Source organism: Trachemys scripta, chromosome 4 (genome assembly GCF_013100865.1).
Source record: "Trachemys scripta elegans isolate TJP31775 chromosome 4, CAS_Tse_1.0, whole genome shotgun sequence".
In the NCBI taxonomy this organism is placed as follows: domain Eukaryota; kingdom Metazoa; phylum Chordata; order Testudines; family Emydidae; genus Trachemys; species Trachemys scripta.
Genome location: NC_048301.1, coordinates 85,007,268 through 85,033,774, shown reverse-complemented (window position 1 = coordinate 85,033,774; position 26,507 = coordinate 85,007,268). Strand labels below are relative to the sequence as shown.

The window sequence follows — 26,507 nt, the reverse complement described above, 5'->3', positions numbered from 1 at the left end:
TTAGCTGCCCTCCACTGGACTCTTTCCAATTTGTCCATATCCTTTCTGTAGTGGGGGGCCCAAAACTGGACACAATACTCCAGATGTGGTCTCACCAGTGTCGAATCGAGGGAAGTGATTATTCCCCTCTATCTGCTGGCAAGCTCCTACTAATGCAGCCCAATAATGTTAGCTTTTTTGGCAACAAGGGCACACTGTTGACTCATATCCAGCTTCTCATCCACTGTAATCCCCAGGTCCTTTTCTGCAGAACTGCTGCTTAGCCAGTCAGTCCCCAGCCTGTAGCGGTTCATGAGATTCTTCCATCCTAAGTGCAGAACTCCGCGCTTGTCCTTGTTGAACCTCATCAGATTTCTTTTGGCCCAATCCTCCAATTTGCCTAGGTCACTCTGGAGCCTATCCCTATCCTCCAGCATATCTACCTCTCCCTGCAGCTTAGTGTCATCAGCGAATTTGCTGAGGGTTCAATTTATCCCATCGTCCAGATCATTAATAAAGATGTTGAACAAAACTCCAGATGTGGGCCAACCCCGGTGCACTCTGCTTGATACCGACTGCCAACTAGACATTGAGCCGTTGATCACTACCCATTGAGCCCGACAATCTAGCCAGCTTTCTATCCAACTTATAGTCCATTCATCCAATCCATACTACTTTAATTTGCTGGCAAGAATACTGTGGGAGACCGTATCAAAAGCTTTGCTAAAGTCAAGATATATCACATCCACCGCTTTCCCCATATCCACAGAGCCAGTTATCTCATCATAGAAGGCAATCAGATTGGTCAGGCATGACTTGTCCTTGGTGAATCCATGTTGACTGTTCCCGATCACCTTCCTCTCCTCCAAGTGCTTCAAAATGGGCTCCTTGAGGACCTGCTCCATGACTTTTCCAGGGACTGAGGTGAGGCTGACGGGTCTGTAGTTCACCAGGTTCTCCTTCTTCCCATTTTTAAAGATGAGCACTATATTTGCCTTCTTCCAATTGTCCGGGACCTCCCCCGATCACCATGAGTTTTAAAAGATAATGGTCAATGGCTCTGCAATCCCATCAGCCAATTCCCTCAGCACCCTCAGATGCATTAGATCTGGACCCATGGACTTGTGCATGTCCAGCTTTTCTAAACAGTCCTTAACCTCTTCTTTCATCACTGTGTGGCCCAGGACAGCAGTCTGGGAGCTGACCTTGTCTGTGAAGGCCGAGGCAAAAAAAGCATTGAGTACTTCAGCTTTTTCCACATCATCTGTCAGTAGGTTGCCTCCCCCATTCGTTAAGGGAGTGCCTTAATGCCTCCCCCACGCTTTCCCTCACCCTTTTCTTGTTGCTAACATACCTGTAGAAAACCCTTCTTGTTACCCTTCACATCCCTTGCTAGCTGCAACTCCAGTTGTGTTTTGGCCTTCCTGATTACACCCCTGCATGCTCGAGCAATATTTTTATACTCCTCTCTAGTCATCTGTCCAAGTTTCCACTTCTTGTAAACTTCTTTTTTGTGTTTAAGCTCACCGAAGATTTCACTGTTAAGCCAAGCTAGTCGCCGGTCATATTTGCTATTCTTTGTACTCATGGGGATGGTTTGTTCCTGTACCCTCAATAAGGCTTCTTTAAAATACAGCCAGCTCTCCTGGACTCCTTTCCCTCTCATATTAGCCTCCCAGGGGATCCTGCCCATCAGTTCCCTAAGGGAGTCAAAGTCTGCTTTTCTGAAGTCCAGGGTCCGTATTTTACTACTCTCCTTTCTTCCTTTTATGAGGATCCTGAACTCAACCATCTCATGGTCACTGCTGCCCAGGTTCCACCCACTTCTACTTCTCCTACCAATTCTTCCCTGTTTGTAAGCAGCAGGTCAAGAGGAAAACGGCCCCTGGTTGGTTCTTCCAGTAGTTGCACCAGGAAGTTGTCCCCAACACTCTCCAAAAACTTCCTGGATTGTCTGTGCACTGCTTTATTGCTCTCCCAGAAGATGTCAGGGTGATTGAAGTCCCCCATTAGAATCAGGGCCTGTGTTCTGGAAACTTCAGTTAAATGTCTGAAGAAAGCCTTGTCTACCTCATCCTCCTGATCCAGTGGTCTATAGCACACGCCCACCACGACATCACCCGGGGGTTGACTGTGTCCTGGCTGCTGCTCCTGGGGACCACTCTCTGGATGGCTTCCAGGCGCCCCGGGCCGCTGCTCCAGCCACCCCAGGACTGCTGCTGCTTGGGCGGTCCCCAGGGCAACCCCAGGACCGCTGCTTGGGCACCCCCTGGAGCCAGCCATACCAGCTGCTGTTCCGGCAGTCCCTGGAGCCAGCTGCCTGGGGTCACACAAGCAGTGGGTGGTGAAACTATCTCTGGGGCAGGCCCCTGGACGGCTGCTTGGGCACACTGGCCGCTGCTCAAATGGTCCTTGGAGCCAGCTGGCCCCAGACCTCCAGAGCAGCAGCCAGTGTAGCTAGCCTGGGGGACCACCGGAGCAACTCGCCCTAATTCACTCCAGCAGCGGCTCGTGTAGCTGGCCATGGGGCTGGCTGCTCAGGTTGTCCTGAAGTCAACCACACCACCCTCTGTGGAAGTCATGGAGGTCACAGAAAGCCACAGAATCCATAACTTCCATGACCTCTGTGAAATAACAGCAGCCTTTGTTGGTATGACAGTTCTACATTTTGCATTTCCTCTGTGTCAGACACAGTAAAAGATTTTTGAGGAGTAGTTGCTACACTGTTTGTTAAAGAAAACAATAAGGTTTCAACCAATTTCTTTCAGCATTGACCCTTACTGCCACCTTTGACATGTCCTTACCTCTTTTAAACCATCTTGCTGGAGAAATTCACATTTTCTTTCATTATTCCCTAATTTCCATACCGCCTTGAAAAAAAAAAACAAGGGCTCTAACCTCTGTTGTCACAAAACAACACTGAGGTCAAGAGCTTAGCAGGATTCAAAAAAATAAAAATAATAATAATAAAAAAAAGAGTTGGACTTTTATATGAATAATGAGAACATTCAGAGTTGCAATAGCAAGGATTAAAATAAAACCTAAGAGTTGGTAAGGCTGTAAACTATCATGCTTGAGAGTGTAAGCCAACCTTTATTAATGGGCCTTAGGAAAAAACTTCCCTGCTTGCAGGTTATTCCATAACTGCCTACAAAGCATCTCTGATGAATACCAGAGATGGGACACTAGATTAAATGGACCACTGGTCTGATCCAGTACAGCACTTCATATGTTATGTTGCACCTTATTCATCATCCTGTACCCCACTTCAATACAATGAGCAAACTATCAGCTTCTCACAATAATGAGTAGGTTTCAAGTAATGTATTTTATTTTCCTCAGTCTATTATTACGCACCTACATCTCATACTAATCTTCAGAGAACTTCTCTCCAATGAAGAAATTTACCTATCACATAACTGAAAATGTGTGTGTTATACAGGTCCATAAGTAATGCCAAAAGCTTTTTCTTCTTTTCTGGTTGAACAGACAGTTTTTGAAAAATGCTATGTCCATGCACCAAATGGACCTGTTTGCCAGCCAGCTGCTTAAAAATCCTCTGCTTTCCCTCTCTGGAGCCCTAGATTCAAATCCTAATCCAAGTAGGTCATAATGGGAAATGTATGGGCAAGTCTTATCCTAACCCCTAGCGGACACAAGTAACCACTACAAAATTCAGCATGAAAGGAAGTCAGGAGGGTCTGAAGACTGAAACAACAGGAATCCTGTAGGTGAGCTTTCAGAAATGTACATTCACCCAGCACCTGCATGCATTATGGATAAGGCTGCGAATCTTTCACGGAGGTCACAGAAGTCCTGGATTCTGTGACTTTCTGGGACCTCCGTGACTTCCACAGCTGCAGCAGCTGGTGTGGATGACCTCATGGCTGCCCGAGCAGCTGGGGCAGCCCTGGAGCCAGTCACACCGTCTGCTGCTCCGGTGGTCCCAGGCAACTAGTCCCGGGCAGAGGAGCAGCGGCACGGTCCCAGTCCGCCCCCGCCCCAGAGGAGCAGCAGGGCTCCAGGCTGCCCCCCAGGCTGGAGGGGTGGCAGCAGGGCCCTGGGCCACCCCCACCCAGGGAGCAGCAGCATCTCCCAGAGCGCACACACACCAGCACCTAAGATTTAGTTAGGGGTATTTTTACCTTTGGCTTTCCTCCCAAAACTTGGAGTTCAGTTGTGAACTATCTTCAGCAACATACCTCTCAGTCTGTCAAGGACCAAATGTAGAACACAGCATCTGACAAATACCCAAAATGAAGGGCACACATGTTTTTCATGCAGGAAACAGAAAATGCTGTTAGGATTCATTCCTTTTTCCAAAGGGGTACGCACCTCCATTTGAAATTTTTTAGGGGTCCACAAATGAAAAAAGGTTGAAAACCATTTCTTTAGTATTAACTCTTTCTATAACCTCATTTTCATTAGTCTTTATTTCTGATATAAGTAATTTTAAAAACAAAAATGAGACGATACCAAACGTGTAGGTAACGTCGGGACTAAAATGAGTGATGTCCTACTCATGTTCAGTAATGTAAATTTGTGTTAAACACAACATTTTACTGAGAGGCTATGGATAAAGCAGAAAACTATGGACAATTTTTAATTAAGTTGTATTAAATGAAGATTGCAGGATGGAAAAGTTGTATATGAAGTCACAGATATATAATGTATTCATAGCTAAGGAGCATTTAGGATAACTCCACTTCAGGAGACAATTTCTCACTTTTAAATCTCCCTGCCAACACAAATAATTATATCTACTCAAATATTTTAAAATATTAATGAATGTGTTACCTTGTATACTGGATTCTGCATTACAATATGAAAGCACAGATTGTGATTCGTTTAGTCCACCTGAGACATCTACGCAATAATATTCATTTGATAATTCTTAAACATATTACATAGCTATTACAATATGTGAAAACACAGATGGATGATAGCCTGAAGCCAGATTTGAAATAAATCATTTTAAAAATGCTATTCTTTTCACCACTAAATTGCTGTTTATCAAGCTCTTCAGGCACGCTCCCGAGCTACAGAGAAAAAAAAAAGCATATATTTCCACTACCTGAAGCGGTACAGTGTAAGTATTTAGCCATGCATACAGTACTACAAAAGGAATTTCATACTAACATGACCTGTAGGGAACAATACTGCACTAGAAGGGGATGATACAGATAATGAGGGTGTCATGTGATGGCTTTGCATTACTCTAGCAGTGGGTTCTGCTTGTAAAGCTGGCTAAATTAGCTATCGGAGAATTGCATCAGAGCAGGGAAATGTCAAATGGCACAAAGACGTCATAGAGGGCCCTATGCAAGCCTGGGCATCCCTCTGCCACCAATGTAGAGACCATGGCCAGGTGAAAGAGGGTATGACAAGGGTTTCTTTATGCCCCACCTACTTCTGTCTGCTGTTTCAGCCCGGGGAGCCATTGTCAGCCAGTATAAATCAGAGTAGCATTCAGGTTTTATACCACTTTTTCACTCCCTTCCATGCTTTATGTCTCTCAGTTCAGCCAGGCACCAGATTCTTGCTATATGAATCTATGACATTTTTCTTTCCAATGTCACATTTTTGTGACCAAACTGTAAGAAAAATAAATCAGCAGAATGACCTATATTGTATGCTCTTTGCAATAATCTCAATAAAATTTCAATGAATAAAGCAAGCTTATACAGAGATTATAAACCATGCTTAACAGTTAGCAATGTACAATTCACTGTAAACCAAAAACTGTTTTGCCATCTAAGTTCAAATATGCAACCCTACCTTTATCCCTAATTTAGTCCTGAAAGGATATTTGGACAGAATTTATTTAGAATATATTAGATTTTTAAATTCACTTTTGAAAATAGTGGAAAGCTAATTACAACCAGGGTGTTTTGTGCTGGGGGGGAAAAAAAAAAAAAAGGAATGGTGGGAAGTCATAAATGCTGGAGTCAACATATGCAGCCAAATTCTGCAGTCTTAACTCCAGTCTTATGCAGAGCTGCAAAACCCAAACACACACAAATGCAGTGCCTGTGATTTTGGCTCTAGTATAAGTAAACTGTCTTAACTGTAGCTCAGTCCCTGCTAGCACAGTAATAACCGCGTGTTTCCAAACTAAACATCCCTTGTCAGGAGTTAGAACCTGGGCTTTAAAAACTTGAGGCTAAATCCTGGGCTGCAGTTTGACACTTGTCTTTAAAGCAGCTTAACCAGCTACTCCATGAGCAGAGCTATGCTACCTCCTTACCCTACAACCTGTGAACTGGATGATACAAGACGACAGCAGTTTGGTCTGGGATGTTTGTTTAGCACTACACTGATGCTCAAGTATTGTAACTGTCATTTGGGGCCACAGACAGCCGGAGTAAGCTGGAGCAGTTCTCATAGTGGCCAATGGAGAGCTGCCTAAAGACTGAGGGAACGCATATTGTGGCTTAGGGATGACATCAGAGGGATTTTTTAAAAAAGGTAGACTTCTTAAAATTGATGCACTATTGCTCAGGCTCCGGATTCATAAACATCCAGATTCATGAACAATAATGGCTGTTCAGAGAGAAAACAACATCTTTAATTGTCTGTAAAGTTCCATGCACTCCTATGGAGTTGTATAATTAGTACAGTATAATCAACAACGGTTCTGTGCTCTGGATCAAAATAGGTTACAAAATATTGTGCCAAAGAATCAAGCAACACACTAATGAATAGCCAGTCTAAATTTAAAATCCAATTTTTAAAAGTGTCTAGCATACTGTTAGAGTGTGCTTGGTAAATAAATTCTGTTTCTACAGTCCCTATTTATAGTGTCTAAGTAGGTTTTTAAGACAGATTGTACAGCTAAAGAATGCAAAGTGCTATATAAAATCATCTCCTATGCTAATTCTTTGCCAGATTTCAGAGACTTCCACGTGTTTTTGCCTCCCCCCCTTTTTTCTACTGTAAAAAAAAGTGAGTTAAACACCTTGCAAAAATCCTCAAAGAGGTTATGCTTCTAGACTTGAAATAAATGAAAAATGTTTGAGCTAATTAACCACTATGATTTTACTTGCAACATGGTACCTAGTATTGGAGCAGCTTGCAAACAGTGCATGCACATGCGCATGCACATGCATGGGAAGGACAGCTCAGTGGTTTGAGCATTGGCCTCCTAAACCCAGGGTTGTGAGTTCAATCCTTGAGGGGGCCACTTAGGGATCAGGGGCAAAATCAGTACTTGGTCCTGCTAGTGAAGGTAGGGGACTAGACTCGATGACCTTTCAGGGTCCCTTCAAGTTCTATGAGATAGGTATATCTCCATATATTATTAATAATGTGCAATCTGATACTTATATACAATAAGTGACAGGAGACAGAAATGGGAATTGCGGTCTTAACTCTAAATTTCTTTGCCTTTGTGAAGTTTAGTCAGGCCCTCCAACCAAGCATTATTTAAATTTACTCTTTTTTGGGACTTAATTGATGTCAAAGTTGTAACTATATGGTCACGTCTATTTCCCCCCACCCTGAGTAGTTTAATTATCCCTTGAACTCTTCAAATCAATTTCTATTAAGTGTCATTACACTGCTGAAGATGGTAAAACTCATCCATAGCAGATCTTCAGAGCTTTGAATTAAGCTATTCAATTCTTCATAATTTCAGCAAGTGCTTGGAATATATTTTGGTCAATCTGAACTTTCTGAATCAAACAACAGCACCCTGGGGAACCCAGAAACTTGCAACAATCTACTGAGATAGCTAGAACCTTAGCATAATTCTTGGGGACAACAGAAATGATAAAACTGTGACCTGATCTGAAAGTTTGCTATGTAAAGGGTACAAAGCATCCAGGCATATAGATGGAGTTACTATAAAGTGCATACATAACTGGTTGGAAAACCGCTCCCAGAGAGTAGTTATCAAGGGTTCACAGTCAAACTGGAAGAGCGTATCCAGTGGGGTCCTGTAGGGATCGGTTCTATGTCAAATTGTGTTCAATAGCTGCATAAATTATTTAGATAAGGCATAGACAGTATAGTTATAAAGTCTTCAGACAGTACGAAGCTGGGAGGGATTGCAAGTGCTTTGGAGGATAGGATTAAAATTCAAAGTGATCTGGACAAACGGGAAATGCTCTGAAGTAAATAGAATGAAATTCAATAAGAACAAATGCAAAGTACTCCACTTGGAAGGAAAAATCAATTACACACATACAAAATAAAAAATGATTGTCTAGGAAGGAGCACTACGGAAAGGGATCTGGAGGTTATGGTGGATCACAAGCTAAATATGAGTCAAGAGTGTAACTGTTGCAAAAAAAAAAAAAAAAAAAAAAAAAAAGCATCATTCTAGGATGTACTAGCAAGAGTGTTGCAAGCAAGACACAGAAGTAATTCTTCTACTCTACTCCATGCTGATAAGGTCTCAACTGGAGTATTGTGTCCAGTTCTGGGAGCCACATTTCAGGAAAGATGTGGACAAACTAGAGAAAGTCCAGAGGAGAGCAACAAAAATGATTAAAGGTCTAGAAAACATGACTTCTGAGAAAAGATGGGGAAAACTGGGTTTATTTAGTCTGTAGAAGAGAAGACTGAGGGGGGACATAACAGTTATCAAGTACATAAAAGATTGTTACAAGGAGGAGGCTGAAAAGTTGTTTTCATTAACCTCTGAGGATAGGACAATAAGCAGTGGGCTTAAATTGCAGCAAGGGAGGTTTAAATTGGGCATTATGAAAAACTTCTTAATTATCCGGTACAAATTGGAACAAATTGCTTGTGGAATCTCCGTCATTGGCAGTATTTAAGAACAGGTTAGACAAAACACCTGTCAGTAATGGTCTAGTTATTACATAGTCCTCCCTTGAGTACAGGGGATTGGACTAGATGACCTACTGAAGTCCTTTCCAGTCCTACACTTGTGTGATTCTTTATGATTTTATTATTCTGAATGAAATGCTGTCAAACTGTCATAGAAACCACAAAACCTATCAACTTTTATCTCTTCATAGGTAAGATATTTTGTATGTTACATTAAGGTTCAGATATGGTGCAGCATTTCAATGGAATTAGAATATAATTTGTACAGAAGGATCATAAACTTTAAGAGAAAAAAAAGGTCATTAGGGACAACTTATTCCTGGTTTGTTTGTCCCTTTTTCAATGGTTCAAAAATATTGTCCTCTGTACTCTGGCAAATTATGAAATGTGTTATTGATACTATGGCCAGCTTATGAAATTGGTCATTTTTAGATTTGATAAACACAAAGCCCTTTTTATAATTCCTTCCCATTTTTATCTCTCAATTGGACTTATAAACCTCGTCTGTCCTTTAAATGGGGCAGTGAATATCTGGCAATGTGATGAAGAGTGAAAAGACTGTAATCTGAAATCTAAGAAGGTGAACATCCTATATTATATATTTGGTCTAAATTGCATTTAGCGTTCATGAAAAGTGTCAAATTAAATGCATTAAAGACTAATGTCTTCTGTTTTAACCTAGGACAGCTGCAGCAAAGAAAAGAGCACTATCATTATATAGCCCTGTCAATGGGTCTTTTAGTCCTGTCTTGAAGGTACCCCCTCAATTGGAGAAACAGCAATTTATTTCCTGTGGCCATTCAGCTCACTATGGAGACTACTAACAAGGATGCTAATTGAGGGCCATTTTATTGTGGTGGTTGTAAAAAGTGAACTTGGCTTTCAAGCCAAGCCAAGCAGCAATTTCATTTCACAGGCAGCAATCTAACTGTACATATTAAGATGACAGCATAAGGCCTCGATAGCTGCAGATGTCGTTTTGAAGAGGCAGGGCTGGTGATTTATTGGACTTCACCTGTTTTGTGTAACTTTGTATTTGATTCTTTACATGTTTATAAATCACCCACCACGGTGGGAGCTGAAAAACAAATGACTCATTCAAACAAGGCATCAAACAATCATTAGATGATAACAGCTTTTAGTCACTAATGATCAGCTTCTATTTCCTCAGTGATCTAGAGGTAAAAGTATATATACCAGTGTTGGCCAAACTGACTGACCCACCGAGCCGCATATGATAACCTTCAGAAGTTTGAGAGCCGCAAGACATGCACTACCTGCTCTGCGGGATGGTGGCTACCAGGGCACAGGGCTAAAGCCCTGAGACACCCTCCCCCTCAACCCCACAGGGCAGAAAGCCCCATGGTCCCACCACCTCTCCGCAGGGCAGAAGCCCCGAGCTCCAACCCCCCACCCAATCTGGTAGGTGAAGAATGGGTGGGGAGGGCTCCGTGAGCCGCACTTTAACTGCAAAAGAGCTGCGTGTGGCTCATAAGCCACAGTGTGGCCACACCTGCTATATCCCGTGTTACTATCTGGCTTTATTGTTAATTTTCCCTCATCTGACTTGAGGATGAATATATCTAGTGAAGCCTGCTGAGAAAAGATAGAAGAGAAAAATCATTTAAACTTCCCCCAGAAATTATCTACAAAAAGAGACACATGACTCACGTATTCATCTGAAATGGAAGGCCATACGAACAGCTAGGCACCACCACACAGTGTCTGACTCACTAGCCTAGCAATGATTAATGGGATCACTGAGAGGGTTGTTATTGCCATCAACCCACAAATATCACAAACTGCCTCAGCTGTGAGCTCACTAGCAAAAAGTCAGACAGTCAAGAATCTAGATCAGAAAATGGAAGAGAGTTTCTCAGGTATGGGTTGTATGTCTATATTTCACACACACGTTTAACCAAAGCGGATGAGAGATTTTGAGTGGAAAATGAGTGGGAAGCAGAATATTTTAAAGGAAAACAAGCAGTAGAATTGGAAAATGGAGAAAGAAGCCGCTATATAAGTCTTATCTATTTTCTCAATAGACTTTTGGGAGCAAAGATGTTGTAAAAACAAAGGGCTTACCATCCATTTGAGTTGTAAAAGACTCAGCATACAAGGCTCTGGTAGGCACGCAGAGATACTTTTTGTTTTGGACTGACTAGTAGTGTCTCTATAGCTAAGGAAGCAACACTAGGTGCACTGGGCATCTGTTTTAGGGAGGGCTTTGCTAAACATAATTAATTTCTGTAGAGCTCTGACCCAAATTATGGAACATTCTTTTTTTTAGTAAAAAGAAAAATGTCCAGTGGCATTTCTTCAGGAAACGCAATGATAATTACATCTGGCCAAACAAATAATCATCTACTATTATGACTACTATATTTTCCCCAGCAGTCTTGGCTTCGCAAAGCAAACCTGTCCTCATATTTAAAAATCTATTTGGTATTTGAAAAGATTCAACAAATATCACAAGAGAACACATGACAGTCTATGGATTCTTTGCAAAGTATATAACCTTGGTCCCTGGAATTTGAGCTTCAGAATTGGTCATTCATGTCATTAGTGGGTAGAATCCACACAGTGGACATAGACATACTCAATTTGATTGAATCTTCTAGATCAGTTCTGACACTTCATGAATATTTATGGGTTCAAATATGGTTGAATTTTACCAAAATCCTAGTATTTGTGAAATATTCATGATTTCCCCCTCAGTATCCAACTACCTCTGCTAGTAATCATAGTGATTTAGATTTTGAAGAATCTTGAACATGTAGCTCACTGGAATTACTCTGTATTTAAACTATTGTAAAATGCAGCCACCTCTGAGGTAAAACCATAGCGGTCATTATTGTGCCAGCCACACAACACAACAATTTCAGAAGGGCAAGTGAGTAACTGACTGAAACCACTAAGGAACATAAAATGTAATTACCCAAGCTGGAATTGGATCCAGGTTCCACTGGATCTTTAATGACCACAAGCATTTAGGCCTTTTGTTTTATGCTTCATTCGAAAGATAGACGAGTGTCATTTCCAAAGTGCAAAACACGAGGCTGCTAGCATATAGAAAATGGCTCATCAGGAAGTTCAAATAAGAAAGGAGATTTCACTCTTTCACATAAAAAGCCCATCGTTTATGTTTGACTCTGAAACGTGTGATCCACTTAGTCCTTTCAGAATGAAATATCTACTAAGTCAGATGTTACGCTGCTTAAATAGTAAAGAATACCAGATATCAGACTGCTCAAGTTGCTAAATTAGATGCTCCTTTTCAAAGGGAGAAATGATTGCTGTACTTAGGGAGCTCTCTATTCCAGCAAAGCTTAAGGGTTGGACAGATTTTCATCTGAACATTATAAGAAGTTTGAAATATCTTTGATGCTTACTGCCTTGAGGTAAAGTAATTTTTGTTACATTTGAGCTATATCAAACACAAGGCAACTGGCTAAGATAACATGAAGACCACGACTGCTTTTATGCTTGTTAGTTGTCCAATATCAAACATAGTATCAGCTTAAATATCTGTTATTTCCTCTCTCTCTCTGGAGATTATGGGCTTGATCCAAAGCCCACTGAAATCAATGCAAAGATTCTCATTGACTTCAATGGGCTCAATCTGAATCAGATCCTATATCCTACACTTGTGGGGAGATGGATTCATAGTTCTTTTCTATGTCTAATGAACATGAGCCTATTGACTCTGCATAGATGGCACTCCACCACACTTGCAATGCTGTAGTTATCCAGTAAGATTCCACTGGAATGACAGAAGCAGTAGGATGAACCTTATACATACAGCAGCAGAACAGATGTACCAAATAGGGTCATGCCAACAAAAATGGTTTCATATTATGCATAAAAAGTTTTAGAAAGTGTGAAGGGGGTTTGCCTGTTTTTCTGTTACCAAAATTTCTGATTATATATTTCCTCTACATAAATGCATTGATGTAATACTGAACATAAAGAATTTGCCTTCTTCCTCTTCTTTCACTTATCCCACCATCTGGTGTCAGGTCACCGTTCAAGCATCCATCTTCTTCATCTGTTCAAGGAGGCACGAAAGTCCACCTGTTTCCCATCTTTTTTGATGCAATCCATCAATTGCTTCCTCGCCTCTCAGAAGGGCTGTGCCTCCCTGTGACATCCTGCTTGGGGGGAATCCAGACCCGAGAGTCCCTGTGTTACCCCACTCAGCCTCAGCAAGTGAGTTTTGTTGCTGCTAAGCTACTTGTCTGCTTCCTCACACACCAGCCTCTCATGCAGAACCCAGGCAAAAAGTAGCAATGTCCAAAGAAAGATATGGGACTAGATAAAGGACTGGCTAAATAACAAGCAGAAATTACCATAGGATGCACAATGTTTGCATTAGTCCACTGAGCCTGATGCAGGTGATTTTTTTAAACCTAAGTACAATGAACGCATGGATCTTACTGCTTGATTCATCATGGTGTTAGAGATAGTGAGCAATGTAGCAAATGCCTTTCCTGCACTTTGCACACCATTACAAGAAAGCTTCATAGATAGATATCTCTTGTAAAATCCTAATTACATATGCATTTGCTGCAATTAGTATTTGTCAAGTGCCTTGCAGCACTGTATGTTTCTCTGGTATGTTCAATTAGTGATTGGGACCCTTAAAATACATTCACCAATATAGTCACCCTTTGAAAAGGAACATCTAATTTAGCAACTTGAAAAGTCTGATATCTGATGTTCTCCTTAAGATCCAAAGTGAAACTGTACAGAGGGACTATGGAAGAAGTAGCCATGCTGGGGAGCCTTGGAAGGGGTTGTGGTGGGTTAGGGTGAACAGGATAACTCAGCAGATCCAGTGACTGAGAACCTCTGAGAAGGGAATACATGCATGGAAAGCCTGTAGCAGGAAGTCAATCCCATGGCTTCTACCCCAACAAAGTTTACTGCACACAACCTGATTTCTTGGGCTAGGTGCTATACAAACATTTAGAGGCTTTGATTTGAGTTCAGACTTTTTGCTATTTGTTTTTCCAACTGTTTCTTTCTAAACACATGGCTCCTTTGCAAAAATGCTTTTGATATTTTACATGACTATAATTTATCGGTCAATAAACAAACTACACCTAGAAGTGCCTATGATGAAACCATTGATTTCTGAGCACTACGGGTAGTGCAGAGAGGGGTTCCATACAGCTATACCTACATAAGAACGGCCATACTGAGTCAGACCAAAGGTCCATCCAGCCCAGTATCCCGCAGTGGCCAATGCCAGGTGCCCCAGATGGAGTGAACCTAACAGGTAATGATCAAGTGATCTCTTTCCTGCCATCCATCTCCACCCTCTGACAAACAGGCTAGGGACACCATTCCTTACCCATCCTGGCTAATAGCCATTAATGGACTTAACTTCATGGAGGTTCTCTTTTAAACACTGTTATAGTCCTATCTTTCACAACCTCCTCAGGCAAGGAGTTCCACAGGTTGACTGTGCGCTGTGTGAAGAACTTCCTTTTATTTGTTTTAAACCTGCTGCCCCCTAATTTCATTTAGTGGCCCCTTGTTCTTATATTATGGGAACAAGTAAATAACTTTTCCTTATTCACTTTCTCCACACCACTCGATTTTATATACCTCTATCTTTTCCAAGCTGAAAAGTCGTAGCCTCTTTAATCTCTCCTCATATAGGACCCATTCCAAACCCCTAATCATTTTAGTTGCTCTTTTCTGAACTTTTTCTAATGCCAGGATATCTTTTTTGAGATGAGGAGACCACATCTGTATGCAGTATTCAAGATGTGGGCGTACTATGGATTTATATAAGGGCAATAAGATATTCTCAGTCTTCTTATCTATTCCTTTTTTTAATTATTCTTAACATCCTGTTTGCTTTTTTGACAGCCGCTGCACACTGCGTGGATGTCTTCAGAGAACTATCCATGATGACTCCAAGATCTCTTTCCTGATTAGTTGTAGCTAAATGCACCCCCATCATATATTGTATGTATAGTTGGGGTTATTTTTTCCAATGTGCATTACTTTACATTTATCCACATTAAATTTCATTTGCCATTTTGTTGCCCAATCACTTAGTTTTGTGAGATCTTCTTTTAAGTTTCTTCACAGTCTGCTTTGATCTTGACTATCTTGAGCAGTTTCGTATCATCTGAAAACTTTTCCACCTCACTGTTTACCCCTTTCTCAAGATCATTTATGAATAAGTTGAATAGGATTGATCCTAGGACAGACCCTTGGGAAACACCAATAGTTACCCCTCTCCATTCTGAAAATTTACCATTTATTCCTACCCTTTGTTCCCAGTATTTTAACCAGTTCTCAATCCATGAAAGGCTCTTCCCTCTTATCCCATGACAACTTACTTTACATAAGAGCCTTTGGTGAGGGACCTTGTCAAAGGCTTTTTGGAAATCTAAGTACACTATATCCACTGGATCCCCCTTGTCCACATGTTTTTGACCCCTTTAAAGAACTCTAATAGATTAGTAAGACATGATTTCCCTTTACAGAAACCATGTTGACTTTTGCCCAACAAGTTATGTTCTTCTATGTGTCTGACAATTTTATTCTTTACTATTGTTTCAACTAATTTGCCTGGTACTGACGTTAGACTTACTGGTCTGTAATTGCTGGGATCACCTCTAGAGCTTTTTTTAAAAATATTGGCATTACATTAGCTAACTTCCAGTCATTGGGTACAGAAGCCGATTTAAAGGACAGGTTACAAAGCAAATTTAGTAGTTCCACAATTTCACATTTGAGTTCTTTCAGAACTCTTGGGTGAATGCCATCTGGTCCCGGTGACTATTTACTGTTAAGTTTATCAATTAATTCCAAAACCTCCTCTAGTGACACCTCAATCTGTGACAATTCCTCAGATTTGTCACCTACAAAAGCCGGCTCAGGTTTGGGAATCTCCCCAACATCCTCAGTCATGAAGACTGAAGCAAAGAATTAGTTTCTCCACAATGACTATCATCTTTAAGTGCTCCTTTTTTGTCTCAATTGTCCATTGGCCCCACTAGTTGTTACCTGTTCAACTGGTGTAGCCTAGGTTCCTCATGGCATGAACATGACAGTGTCTGGAAGGGAGCAGCATGGTTCTATCATTTCCAAACACAGACAACTTCATTTTGTCTGTGAATGCTAGCAGCCCCACTGCCATGCTTTCCAATCTTCCAGCCATGTTATGGCTGCCCCCTGTCCAGGCATGCCCTCTAACAGAGTTAGCACATCCAAACTGGGGAGGCATAATTTAGCCCTTAAGCACTAAATGGCCAGATTATACTTGGCCCTTGCACAGCTGTGAAGCTGAGGAAAAGTGGAAGGAGGAGGACACAGAGTGCTTTTCAAACCTTGACACATGCCTGCAAAAGAGTCAAAGAGAAGTGCAGCAGCCCCATGCTCTGGGAAATACAGGGATCAATCCCTTCCTATTTCCTATGTACCTGACAGCATAACTGACCAGCAACACAGCAGCTGCACACCCCATAAAGGAGGGTGTAGCAAAGTGAGACTCACTGGTGCGGCGCCTCCTGCTGGTTGTCCTGGGAATTAGCTTGATTCCAGCTCGGAGTGTCTTCTGCTGGCCAGTGGCTCACCTGCCTCAGGCCCCCATGTCCCTCCTGGACCCTAGTGCCCCTTACCCTGGGGTTCTGCCCCAGCAGTATCCCCACTCTCTGGGTCTCCCCTCCCAGGGTTGGGGAACCCCCAACCCTCTAAGCTCATCTCACCTTAGTGGCTACCACCCCTGTTCACTGGGGCAGACTGCAGTGTAACGGCCACTCATCACTGGCAAGGGGGGTTTGGACCTGCTGCCTTTCCCTGCAGCCCAGTATCTCTTTAGGCCTTCCTGTCAGGTCACAGCCTGGGAGGTCGCCAGGCCTGAGCTCCCCAGCTCAGCCTGCCCCTTCCCCAGCACTGCTCTGTCCACAGAACCCTTTGCTTCTTCAGGCAGCTAGGTCCATCTCTCTCCAAAGCTAGAGAGAGACTGACCCAGCTCCTGGCTCACAGCCCTTTTATAGGGCCAGCTATGGCCTAACTGGGCACGGCCCCAGCTGTGGCTGCCTTCCCAATCAGCCTACCTTTTCTCCTTGTTTTTCAGGAGTAACTGCCCCGCTACAGAGTGGAGTAATGGGCATGGAAAGGCCGTGAACAAATTTGGTCCAGCATACATCCTGAGAGAGAATGCCTCCAAGTGCTCCATTTGGCATGGTACAGCTTAGTGTTAGCCCGAACACATGGCATCCCTAAATGGTACACTCTAGAAAGAGACTAGCAAAACTAGTGAATATGCCATCTTTTGCTTAAGGGTCATGGGGTTTGGGCAACTTTTTTCAAGGTCCCTTTTGTGAGGGACCTTCTCAAAGGCTTTTTGAAAGACCAAATAAATTGTACCAACTGATTCTCCTGATCCAATACTTTGTTGGTACAGTCACTGAACTCTAATAAATTAGACAGCCAAGATTTTCTTTTGCAGAAGCCATGTTAGCTAGACCCTTTCACATCACAATCATTTAGGCATTTTCTAAGTCGATTTTTAAATATAATTTCAAATCAGTTGATCCACACTGATGTAAGGTTCACTGGTCTAATTCTTGGGATTATTCATAGCACCTTTTAAAAATGCACATTTGCTACCCTCCAATCTTCTAGTACAGTAGCTGAATGTAATGACAGACTGCATTTTTTTTTTTGTTAGGAGCTCAGCTGCCCTTGAATCTTTACCATCCAATCATGGGGAGTTGTTAATCTTTCATTTATCAGTTTGTTTCAGCACCTCCTCCCAATAGTATTTCATCTTTATTACCTGAAAAGAGTAGCTCTGCAGTAGGTATCTTCCCAAAATCCTCTGCTGTGGAGACTGATACAAGAAATTGTTTAGCTTTTTTATTATGCCTTTAATTATTCTTTATTTTACTGGAGGTCCAGCAGACCCACTGATTTTCTTGCAGGCTTCCTGCTTCCGATATACTGAAAGCATTTCATGTTGGTTTGCTTGTTGTAAAGATCTTTGCTCTTCAATGAGAATGAAATATTTAAGGAGCCAAATTCATGGCTCTCCTGGCCTATGAAGGCACATACCCACTAACTTAATAGACTGGTATCCCCTTACATTTCTAAGTACTATTTAAAAACACGTAGTTCAGCATTCCACCACTGAGATACTGAAAGAGTATACAATAGCAGCTATTTTTGTAGGATCCACAATAATTTTATTTAATCTGTTTTTCATTAAATATTAAGTAAAAAGGCATCTACAGTAGATATGCGTTGGCATGCCAAGACACTATCTAACACACAAATTCTGCCATCCTCCCTCACCTAGAGTTCAGTGGGATCACTCAAGGAGTAAGGTACTATTCAACATGAGCAAAGGTCTCAGAATCTGACTTTAAGTGTTTCATACGATGATCACAGATGATAATCAGCATATGGATCATCTTGTCTACCCCCTTGATAGCAAACCAAAAAACCCCAATTAAATTTGATCTCTGTTGAAAATACAGGTACAGATCAGACAATAACTGCTGAATAGAAAAGTGGGGGTGGGAGAATCCATGCTTCTAATACAACAATATAAGCAATGGGATGTCCAACACAAAAATTAAACATTAGAAAAAAAATTATCTGACAGTACCTATGTCTACAGCTATCTGCAAGTACACCTGAACTGCAACATAGACAGGTAGTCCCACAGTTGGGCTGTAATAGTTCCTTAATTCGGATCTAGATTGCAAACGCCACCAGCAATGGTTCATTTTCCTTAACATCATGCTGCATTATGCATTTGCATATTTGACTTAAATGCCTGTATTAATTTCATTTTTAACCAGAGGCAATTATCAGCATAAATCCTACTATTTCAACATCACCAAATTCCCAGTGAATCTGATATCATCATTTCAGTAGGGCAGCCTAAAGTCATAAATTATAGACTATCTATATTCAAAAAATAAAGCCACCTGCTTTTCAAAGGGGATTTTAATTGCCAGTTCATTTTACACTTTTCTCTGTGCTAAAGACAATTTGGGTCAGAGCAAGTTTAGCCAATGAGGAAAGTACTCATCTTACAAATAACATATATGGGATTGCTGTGTTATTGAAGAACATCTTCAAACACAGTGTGGCAAACAGAACACATTATTGATATGTCGTTTTGTTTCAGATGTGTATCAGTTTACAATGAACTTCCATAGAAGATTTCACCAGAAAGATTTAAGCTTTAATTTAAAGTAGCGTACGACCATTGTATTCTCTTTGGACAATATAGCAGTCATGGAGAGCATGATACCACATGTTAAAGTATACAGAGGTATCTATTTTTAGCATCACACGCAGCAGAAAAATACAGGCTTGTTTAGAGGAGACACAAAAATCATGCTGTAAAAATTGTGGTGAAAGAAACTTCTCAATGAAGTAACCCCACTCCCTTTAATTCTCCTTTTACCAAATCTGCTATTTTCTCCAAAGATCCTTAAGCAGGTGGGCACTGGAGGCCTGTTTTGTAAAAGAGTCTCAATGCAGCCTTCAATTTTGAGCTTTTAATTTTCTCAGGCACACATATTTCTGGGTGAAATTACTACTACATAATCCTGATTTTCATAGAGTCAGTTAGCGAGACATGTAAGTGACTTGATATGTGCATACATTTGTTTGTGCCTTCAATGTGGGAGGCCACATCTGAAAATCAGACATATCTCTAGTACTACATATATGCAATGATTTCACAGGTGCATAGCTCCATTTCATTCTGCAATCAGTTTGCATACCAGATTCATAAACTTCACTCATGATTAGGTCAGCTTTGTGCAACAGATCCCAGTTCCACAGTCCAGTGGCACATCCTACATATCTCCACAACAAAGAGATCCCCTTTCTTAGCTCACAATTGTGTAGATTGTATTTAAAAAACAGTAGCCACTCTCCTGAAATATATCCCTAATTGTCCAGTAGAAGGTAATAACCATGTTTTCACTGCACAATGGGAGTATTGCCACTGTCACTCTTTCGCCACTTGGTCTCTTTACTCTTAAGGTGATAGCATATGGAATTATAGATCTGCCTCCTCCCTGTCCTGTACCTACCTGCATTTTGTTCATCCATTCATTCTCTCATCTACTTTTCAAGAGATAGTTAAGACTTTTCTTATATTGTTATTTGATGCGATGGTGAAAAGTATAGGTTCCAACAGTGCTGGATTCAGACCTCTCTAGCAGTGCTGAGAAACCCTACATTTGTAAAATCTAAGAGTTCAAGACTATAGTCCTTAATCAAAATTTTTCACTGAGGCTCCTAGAACCCCTACAGGAAGGAAACTGTAAGATTCATTGGTGAAACAAAGGGACAGAGAGTAGAGGAACCCAGGGCATGTCTACACTATATGTGGAAGTGAGCCTTGCAGCCCAGGTCCACAGATTTGTGTTAGCAGGGCTTGTGCTAACACTCTAAAAATGGATGTGGAGACATTGCTCTGACACTGGGGCTTGAGTTGGGATTTGGGCTCTCAAGCCCGCTCCCCTGCTCCACCCGGCTTCAAAGCCTGTGCTCCAGCCCAAGTCAAACATCTACATAGCTATTTTTAGTGCACTATTGCAAAGCACAAGTTTGTGGAACCTAGGCTGGGAGGTTTGCCCACAGATGCAGTGTAGAAATGCCCCAAGAAGCTAACTCAGAGTAGTTGACTCCATGTAAACCTTAAGCAAGTCATCTGATCTTTTTGTATTTCCATCAATACAGGTACCAAACAAGCATGTCAACAAATGTTAACTTTATAATTGAGTCCCAAATCAATGAGAGTTTCAAATGAGTAAAGCCTGAATAATGACCACAGCCAATAGCTGAGAGCTCATGTGCTTGAACTGATTGAACAAACTAGATTAAGAATTCAAGTTACAGGAATGAGACTTCTCTAGTGGACTGTAGACACAATAGAATCAACTAAATATGAACATCTTTATGGGGATTCCTAATAGTCCACTAAAATTGGTTTTAGTACATGCGTCAAAAATAAAATATCTCCACTGTCAAAGCTAACTGATAAAAGATAAGCCTCATTGTCAAGAAATTATTTAAGTCATTTTGCATTATAGTAGCATGGCCAATATATTAGACAGACAATAACAATACACTAATCATTGGACAGTTTTTATACACGAAATGGTTCCATTTGTTTGTTGTTTTTTTTAAACCCAGCCAATTATGACCCAAAACAGCAGAATGTAGCCTGCTTCCGTATTGGCCTCACTTCAGACTGGAAGAACAAATACACAGCATTTACTACATAATGTGCTGCACTGAAGACACTGAAACACACAGAAAATAAAATCTAAAGTCTATTGTCTTGGTAGTCTGAGCAAATAGGTTTACATCTTCCTCTGGCATCCCTTTCTTCTTATTAGTAACAGGCAAAATGAACCAGGGTCTCTGCTGAATGCACAGAAAAAAGGGCCCACGGGAGAGTGCTGTCAAGGAGCCAATAACAACTCTGGCCCAAGGTGCAGAACAGAGCAGCTGGGAATGCTCTAATATGGGCCAGCTGACAACAGCCCCCAAGAGACCATCTACCAGCTGAGCACAGCCGACTACACCCAGGCCTTCTCCTCACACACATTTATTCCCTGAGTCATGAGCTGTGGGGAGAGTGGTGTAGGAGCATCTATGCTACCTCTGAACCCACAGGGAATTGAAGGAATCCCCGGGTTGGGGGATGATGCCAGTCTCTGCTCTCTATGTGCTATCTAAGCAGCCCAGAAAGAACAGAATGGGGCATCGAATCTATCCCAACTGATCTCTTACACATTTTAAAGCATTTACTTAGCTAAATCAATGTATGCATCTTATCAGTCTCTGGATTATTGCTTCTTTCTACTTCTCTTTTCCCTTATAATAAACATCTATTTAGCGAGAAAGGTACATGTACTATCATCTTTATTCTGCAGATAGGTTCTTTAGTTTCCATACTAAACATTTGGGACCAGATTGTGCAAATTACACAAAACCACACTGGGAAGTATGATGTGGAATCATACAACCTCAGCGGGTTCCACAGGATTTTTCCGCCAGCATGCACATTCCCTCAGCAGGGTGCAAATTTGGACAGTTCTGGCTGGCATGATAGAAGCACTGCCATACTTTCTTTTTGTCCCTCCCTCACACTTGGCTTGGTTTGCACCCCTAAAGCCAGTAGGAGGGAACAATACCTGAAACCTCTTGAGTGCAGAGACTGCAACTGTTGGTAGCCTTTGAATGGGATGTAAAAGGAGAGGTGGAAGGCCTAGGGAATAGCCAGCATGGATTTGTGAAGAACAAATCATGTCAAACCAATCTGATAGCTTTCTTTGATAGGATAACGAGCCTTGTGGATAAGGGTGAAGCTGTGGATGTGGTATACCTAGACTTTAGTAAGGCATTTGATACGGTCTCGCATGATATTCTTATCGATAAACTAGGCAAATACAAATTAGATGGGGCTACTATAAGGTGGGTGCATAACTGGCTGGATAACCGTACTCAGAGAGTTGTTATTAATGGTTCCCAATCCTGCTGGAAAGGCGTAACGAGTGGGGTACCGCAGGGGTCTGTTTTTGGGACCGGCTCTGTTCAATATCTTCATAAACGACTTAGATATTGGCATAGAAAATACGCTTATTAAGTTTGCGGATGATACCAAACTGGGAGGGATTGCAACTACTCTGGAGGACAGGGTCATAATTCAAAATGATCTGGACAAATTGGAGAAATGGTCTGAGTTAAACAGGATGAAGTTTAACAAAGACAAATGCAAAGTGCTCCACTTAGGAAGGAAAAATCAATTTCACACATACAGAATGGGAAAAGACTGTCTAGGAAGGAGTACGGCAGAAAGGGATCTAGGGGTTATAGTGGACCACAAGCTAAATATGAGTCAACAGTGTGATGCTGTAGCAAAAAAAGCAAACATGATTCTGGGATGCATTAACAGGTGTGTTGTGAGCAAGACACGAGAAGTCATTCTTCCGCTCTATTCTGCTCTGGTTAGGCCTCAGCTGGAGTATTGTGTCCAGTTCTGGGCGCCGCATTTTAAAAAAGATGTGGAGAAATTGGAAAGGGTCCAAAGAAGAGCAACAAGAATGATTAAAGGTCTTGAGAACATGACCTATGAAGGAAGGCTGAAAGAACTGGGTTTGTTTAGTTTGGAAAAGAGAAGACTGAGAGGGGACATGATAGCAGTTTTCAGGTATCTAAAAGGGTGTCATAAGGAGGAGGGAGAGAACTTGTTCACCTTAGCCTCTAAGGATAGAACCAGAAACAATGGGTTTAAACTGCAGCAAGGGAGGTCTAGGTTGGACATTAGGAAAAAGTTCCTAACTGTCAGGGTGGTTAAACACTGGAACAAATTGCCTAGGGAGGTTGTGGAATCTCCGTCTCTGGAGATATTTAAGAGTAGGTTAGATAAATGTCTATTAGGGATGGTCTAGGCAGTATTTGGTCCTGCCATGCGGGCAGGGGACTGGACTCGATGACCTCTCGAGGTCCCTTCCAGTCCTATAATCTATGAATCTTCCCTCAGCCATGGACTGGCACAAGGGCCTGGGACAATCTAGCCCTTTCTTGGCATTTGGAGTCAGTCAATATCTGCACAGACATCAGATGCATCAGATGCTTCCAAATTGGTCTCTCCCTGAGATGGATTTTGAGAGGAATGATGATGATAGTAAAGTGCAGTAAATATTACAACGTGTAAACACCAAATAGCCTGGAAAGCAAAAGACTTGGGATGGCGCTGAAAAGAGCCTAGCCGGCATCACTCAGATACATTTGTACATTTTTACTTCTGTGAGTGATGTTGATCTCAATAACTTCATGTTTAAATCAAATCCCAAGAGTGCAACAGGTTAAACTACCAGTGGGATTATTTAATGACAATTTAAGCAAGCAAGCAAACAATCCAAATTTAGATCTAATTTGTGCAACAGATTGAGAGAAAATCAGAAGGTCACCTTCAGATGACACCCCAGGCATGACAGGTGTGGCAATTCTGGTTCATCTGGCTTTATTTCCAATAAGCACTAACAAAGTCCACTGTAAACAGTGGCAGGTACTGCCTTGATCTTTTAAAATTACCCATATTAAATGAAACTGTGTGTTCCAGGTAGGGAAAGTCAATTACCAAATAATCAAAATTTACACACTCACTGAAGAAAGAACATCATCCAGAATCTAAAACAATGGGAAGCAACAGTTGACCATTGAAATTAATCTTTTTCTTATTACAAAAGAACAGTTTTACCTTTCTCACAATGACTCCCTGTGAATCCAGAAGGGCAGGCACACTTGTTAGGGGTCACACACGTCCCACCGTATCTGCATCCCTCTTCACAGAATGCTGAAAGAGAAAAGAAGGCTACTGTACAATACAATTTCTACATTTATTATACATTTGTAAGGTGCCAAAGAAAGTCTTCCTAATATTGTATAACAGAAAACAGAATTCAAAATGTTAAAATCCAGCCCATCTGCAAACAAAAGGAGTAGGGAATCCAGGTAGCTAGTATGGAAGGCCACCTGACTGCCCTCATGTCAAAGCACCCTTCCAATAAAAGATTAATATCCACCTGTTGCAAATGATAGAGGAGAAAAAATAGAGTATAAAACAACATTTAATGAGCTGATGTTAGCTCAAGTGAACTCAGTAGGAGTTTTGCAATTGTGGTGCACTGATCCACACAGCTGGCTGGTCACATGGTATTGGCTCCTCCTCCTTGCTTCCAGCTTATAAATTTCATTCAAAGCCTATCAAAATACAACTCTCACCTGAACTCGTTTTTCTGTTTAAGCAGTTGCCATAAAGAAGTTATGTAATCACAAAAGGGAGACTAAGTGGGCTCCACAGTCGAAAACAGGAAGGGAGATGGACCACGAGACAACTTCTCTATGGAGATATGGTTCACACAATGAAAAAGCTCGAGAAACCCTGCCCTAAACTTAACTATCCAGTAATTATGATTAAGAAAACCAATGTATCAGGCCCATTCTTATAAACAATGCTTCTGGTTCTTCTCTTACACCACTGTAAATAAGGAATAACTCCACCAACTGAATCAGTTACACTAAAAAAGAGAAGAGAATCAGGCCTTCTGTTCAAAAACTATTCTTACTTTTTTCAATGAGAGGTCAAAATGAGCCTGCTTCTGCTCCCACAGAAAGCTTTGCCAAGGACTTCATTGAGAGCAAGAATGGTCCCAGTGCGAAGCACATTCTTAAGAGCATATTTCCTGCCCCTTCCTCAACACACATTGCAGTTCTTGAGGCGCTCAGTGGACTAAACCTCACTAGTGAGTGAAGCTAAATTTAATATTTAAACAGAATTCAGCATCTGTGTTAATAACAGAGGCACAAAGTGCATCTGCAAGCTAAAATCACAGATGGAGTGTTGGCAACGAGATGTTACAAACAGTATGAAAAGACTTAAAGTGTTACATAACAGATGAGGTGTTTTAGATTTTTTTTTTTGTGTGCAAAGTACTAACAAGAATAACAAGGTGAATAAAATACCAAACATTAAGAAAATTTATCTTGTAATTTGTAACTGCTTGAAGGTGAGAGAAGCAAATCATATCTCCTGACTGAATTAATTGCTAAAATGATCTGTCACTCTATCAATATACCTTGTAGCCCAGCATTCTGTTTTGGTGAAGATGTATGGGAAGGGGAATCCTAAAATGATGTATAAAAATGGTAATGGAAGAACACAAGGAATTCTAGGAATGGGGGAACCACTTGCTGAATGAGATCCGCTATTTCCTGCTGCACATATTCCATGTATTAGTTATTTGGAAGTTTATCTACTCTAGTTTCATCTCAGTCATGTTCTAACTCATAAGTACAGGGCAGAGAGATGTTTAAAGAGCAACATTAATTTTGATTTCTCACTGAATATTTTCCAAAATACGAACAAAAAAGTACTTTCACACAAGACAGAAAGGAGTATTAAGGCACACAGCCTTACAAAGACAGTAAATCTAGGAAAAACATGATGAGATTACAGAATTTCCTTATGCAATGTTTCCTAGAATATTGTGTTCAGTTCCAATCTTAGCATTCTCAGGGAAAATAAATTCCTTAGCACTTGACAAAGTGCAAACTAAAACATTTAATCTTTATTGCTTGAAAGTGATAGCTAAGTAGGGACCTTACGGAAGTAACATTAAAATTCTATGTGGCATGAAGATAATTAGTATTTGCGGCACAGAGGTTATAAAAAGCAAAAGTCATACAGAAAAGAAAAAAACAGGTTGTTGTTTTTCAATCAGTTTCACCATCAAAAAGTAAACAGTCTATCAACAGCATATATTGTATAGGGTTACCATACGTCCGAATTTTCCCGGACATGTCCGGCTTTTGGGGGCTCAAATCCCCGTCCGGGAGGAAATCCCCAAAAGCTGGGCATGTCCGGGAAAATTCGGACGTATGGTAACCCTATACAATATATGCTGTTGATAGACTGTTTACTTTTTGATGGTGAAACTGATTGAAAAACAACAACCTGTTTTTTTCTTTTCTGTATGACTTTTGCTTTTTATAACCTCTGTGCCGCAAATACTAATTATCTTCATGCCACATAGAATTTTAATGTTACTTCCGTAAGGTCCCTACTTAGCTATCACTTTCAAGCAATAAAGATTAAATGTTTTAGTTTGCACTTTGTCAAGTGCTAAGGAATTTATTTTCCCTGAGAATGCTAAGATTGGAACTGA

The 26,507-nt window shown here is 41.1% G+C and overlaps 1 protein-coding gene across 3 annotated transcripts in view; it reads right to left on the bottom strand.

The window, feature by feature from the left end:
* Positions 1-26,507, bottom strand: part of NELL1 (neural EGFL like 1) — a 438,513-nt gene that overhangs the window by 87,169 nt on the left and 324,837 nt on the right. For all 3 annotated transcript variants that reach the window (XM_034769800.1, XM_034769799.1, XM_034769797.1), the window contains one exon: positions 24,041-24,136. In XM_034769800.1, coding sequence (XP_034625691.1) covers positions 24,041-24,136 — 96 coding nt within the window. The remainder of the gene's footprint in view (positions 1-24,040; positions 24,137-26,507) is intronic.